The sequence below is a fragment of the Euphorbia lathyris genome, chromosome 1, assembly GCF_963576675.1.
Source record: "Euphorbia lathyris chromosome 1, ddEupLath1.1, whole genome shotgun sequence".
NCBI lineage: Eukaryota > Viridiplantae > Streptophyta > Magnoliopsida > Malpighiales > Euphorbiaceae > Euphorbia > Euphorbia lathyris.
The window spans coordinates 5,626,490-5,630,859 of record NC_088910.1 but is presented as its reverse complement, the minus strand read 5'-3'; the positions used below and the strand labels follow the sequence as shown (position 1 = coordinate 5,630,859).

Here is a 4,370-nt window from a genome sequence, read left to right as displayed (position 1 = left end):
ACGATTTTTGGTATATACAATTTTATGTGCACGTTTATTTCATGCATAATTGAGGTAAAAACATGAAAATTACTTATATTGCATGGTGAATAAAAATAAGAAAATAGCTTCTAAGCCACATTGAATTAAAAAAATTATCATCTTAACATCAATACAAACACAAATAATAAACAAAATCTGTCCTCTCAATTTGGGCAAAATTGATTAAAGCATATGTTATCTGAAGCATGCTACAACTACAAACTTAAATATGCAAATTGTCATTGTCTGAAAAACTGTCATTGTCTGAAAGAGTTATGGGCTTTGCGCAACGCTGTTAGACACTAGTGCCCGTCCATATATGTTAGCATTAAAAATTTACTAGTATTAGCTCTCTATGTTACGTAATCTTCCTATATATTAGCATAAAAAAATTTATTAGCATTGTGTAAAAGAAAAAAAACAAAAAAAAAATTCATCTATGGTAAGTTTTTCACTATATAATAGGATAAGGAATTTGAAAGAACACATTCATACAACAATTATCATAAAAATGGAGTTTCAAATACCCTCTTTTCTCATCCTCTTTAGCTGCCTCATTTTAACATTAATCATATGGAAGAAAATAAATAAGGACTCAAATCCTCCTCCTGGGCCATGGAAATTTCCTCTTTTAGGTAACATTCCTCAATTACTCCGCGGTCTGCCCCATGAAAGCCTCCGAGATTTGGCTAAAATTTATGGCTCTGTAATGAGCATTCAACAAGGCCAAATCCCGGCAGTTGTGTTTTCTTCGGTAGAAACAGCCAACCAAGTCCTCAAAATTCAGGGCGACCTATTCAGTGAACGTCCACGTCTCCTCTCCCGAGAAATTGCAAGTTACAATTACATGGACATGGCATCTGCGCCATATGGAGATTATTGGAGACAAATAAGGAAAATTACAACACTCCAATTTCTTAGTCCGAAAAGGATATTATCCTTCCAATCAGTCCGAGAAGAACAAATATCAAATTTCATAAAATTGCTTGGTTCTAAAGAGGGGTCATCTGTCAATCTTCCGAGAATCATCTCAGATTTGATTGATAATATTTTTCTGATAACCATATTGGGTAAGAATGGGGAAAGTGAACAAACTATATTACCTATGTTAGAAAATATGCAGAAGGAAGTAATTGCTGGTATTGCTTCTGATTTATTCCCTTCCTTGAAATTCTTACTTGATTTTCTAAGTGGAGCAAAGTCAAGAATGCAGAAAGTGCACAAAGACACAGACAATGTACTTGAAGACATCATAAATGAACACAGAAATCAAACCAGCTTTGGAGATAACTTTTTGGATCTTCTTTTGAATCAACAGAAAAATGGAGAACGGGAATTTCCATTAACAAACCAAAGCATCAAAGCAAATATTCTGGTGAGTATTTACTTATAATTAACATCCAAAGATTAAATGACTAGTTTTATTAGGAAAAAAAAATATTAAGAACATTCTTATTGTCCTTGTTATTTTCAAATTTTTCTCTTAACAGTTGAAATGTCATATTTGTCTCTTAAACTTGCTTAAACTAAAATGGACTTGTAAGATTACACTTTTAGTAAGTTAAGAGAGCTATTTGCATTTTTATTAGAGATACCTCATATATCTCATAAATATTGGCACTGAAATTGTAGTGTTTTGTACTTATGTTCACATCTTACTAATTGATAAGTAGAGACTTAAAGTGTGCCATTATAATTGATTCGATGGTTCGACCAATAATTGATATGTTTTTACTTTAACTAAACTCTAGTCAATTGAGCAAGTTCTAACACAGTACATAAATTTGTAGCAAATGTTCGGTGCGAGGAAGACAGCCTTTAAAGCTCTGGAAGGGTCTATTGCAGAGCTGATGAAGAATCCAAAAGTAATGAGAAAAGCACAAGAAGAGGTGAGGAGAGTCTTTGGAGAAAAGGGAAAAGTGGAGGAATCAAGAATTCAAGAATTAAAATACTTGAAATCAGTTATTAAAGAAACTCTTAGATTACATCCACCAATAACCTTCATTTTCAGACAATGCAAGGAAAGAACAAAAATTATGGGATACGATATTCGCCCCAAAACTACAATTATGGTTAACGCTTGGGCAATTGGAAGAGACCCAATTGTTTGGAATGAACCTGAAAAGTTCTATCCAGAAAGATTTGAAGATAGTCAAATAGATTATAGAGGTGGAAATATGGAACTAATACCATTCGGTGCAGGAAAAAGAATATGTCCAGCAATTACTTTGGCCATAACGTATGTGGAGCTTCTGCTTGCAAACTTACTATATCATTTTGATTGGAAACTACCTGATGGAATCACACCTGCCAATCTTGATATGACTGAAATTTTTCATGGTACCTTCAAAAGAAAAGAACATCTTAACATGATTCCCATTCCATTTTCTCCATTGTCTCAAGATCAGGCCAAGAAAATTACATCTTCAGAATTCATGGAATAAGATGTTAATTCCTTCTTATTTCCTACTTCTTGTGTTGGTTTCTCTCTTTCAAATAATGTCTTGTCAAAAAAATTATATGATATTTAATGACAAGGCCAGTTGCTAGTGCTCATTGATTGTGGTGCTTTAATGGAAGCACAGTTCAACATTTTTTAGACAATTAATGAAACTTCTACATTAGAATAAAGAATGAGCCAAAAATATAGAAAAAGACAACAAAATCATACACCGAAGAATTATCTCAAAACACAAACCAAAATAGAAAACAAATACACGGTCGAATGACATGTATTTTTAATACATATGCTCTTCAAAAAATTTATTATCTAGAATTTATAAGTTTCCATATAAAAGTAAAAAATTGCAAACAGAAAAGCATAGATCTAGAGAACTTAAGAAATGGAAAACCATATTGGAAAAAATTGGAACTTACAAATGCAATTTTGGAAAAGGGTAATATGAGGAAATGAATATTGGTTGTCAAAATACTTCATTTTTATCTTCGTGGTGCGCCCAATCTTCTGAATAAGAACAAACATATTCTAGAAAAACAATGAACAAATATATTGAGAGGAAAATTAAAAGAGTACAAGGGATGTTAGAAGGTCTAACCATAGTTATTGAATGGTTACACCATATAGAAAGGATAAAAAAATGGGTTAATACAAATAATTGAATGGCTAAGTGCATATTAAGAGGAATATGGAGACTTTGAATTGTTCAGAATATCCATTTACCGCGTGATAAATTTGGTTTTGGTAACGGAATAAAACACCACACCGTTATAAATACGCGGTATTTGTAAGGGGTCCAAACTACAACGACTATTATTAGTAACTCGCTAAACTTCACCCGTAACAAATAGTCCAATAAAATTGACATGACTAGTCTTTGTGTAACATGCTTTCGCAATGACCTCTACAAATATAGGTTTCTCAACTATCAAACCAGAATGTGTCACTAGTAAGGGGTTACTAACCACGTTTTTTCTACTAATATTTTGTTATACTAAGTAAACGCAATGTTGTAAAAAAACAATAGGTGATAGTCAGGCAAATAGGGCCCTTCGGGGACTAAATGGGTTTGTTTTTCTATATTTTCTTTATTTGTTAATAAACAATATTATGTGTTTTTCTATCGTTGATTCGACACACGAATGCCGCTAGCTAACTGTAGGCTCTGATACCAACTGACGCAGCGGGAATATGGATAAATGTTAACTATCGTTGATTCGACACACGAATGTCGCTAGCTAACCGTAGTCTCTCAAACCAACTGACGTAGTAGGAATATAGATAAATGTTAACTATTGTTGATTCGACATACGAATGCCGGTAGATAATCATAGGCCCTGATACCAACTCACGCAGTGGGAATATAGATAAGCGTTAACTATCATTGATTCCACACACGAATGTCGTTAGCTAACCGTAGGCTCTGATACTAACTGACGCAGTGGGAAATTAGATAAACGTTTGCTATCATTGATTCGACACACAATGCCACTAGCTAACCTTCAAAAGTCGTTGATTCATAAGAATGCCGATAATTCGAAAAGAAAATGGAAAACTCTCTCAAATTTTATTCATCCAAAGTCTCCTAAAAAAAAGAAAAACTTGCCTTTATATAGGCTTATAGAAAAGAAAGAAAAATAGGAAAAAAAGATAATTAATCCAAGTGTGAAAAGGAAAATAGACAAGTCTAGGTGCATCGAAAATATAAACTTTTATCTATTTTGTCTATTTGTCTTTTCCAAGATCCGTTCATCGTTATTTCATATAGAAAGGAATTAAATAAATGTACCTATGGTTGATTAACTAATCTACCGTTGTAAACGAAGTGCCCACATGGATGTCAAGTCAATCACAAACACAAACAAGAAATCAAAACTGAAACTTAGTAATC

At 33.0% G+C, this 4,370-nt stretch overlaps 1 protein-coding gene across 1 annotated transcript; it reads left to right on the top strand.

The window, feature by feature from the left end:
• Positions 1-532: 532 nt before the first annotated feature.
• LOC136216678 (cytochrome P450 726A27-like) lies at positions 533-2,465 on the top strand. The gene is made up of 2 exons (XM_066003223.1): positions 533-1,396; positions 1,812-2,465. Exons 1-2 carry the CDS (start codon positions 533-535, stop codon positions 2,463-2,465), a joined length of 1,518 nt encoding a protein of 505 aa, XP_065859295.1.
• The last annotated feature ends 1,905 nt before the right edge of the window (positions 2,466-4,370 follow it).

What these genes read in the sequence shown, in the direction of transcription:
- LOC136216678 (XM_066003223.1), top strand. Translation starts at nt 533, where the DNA reads ATGGAGTTTCAAATACCCTCTTTTCTCATCCTCTTTAGCTGCCTCATT. An exon ending in GCATCAAAGCAAATATTCTG is followed by an intron (nt 1,397 to 1,811) that starts GTGAGTATTTAC and finishes ATAAATTTGTAG; the next exon opens with CAAATGTTCGGTGCGAGGAA.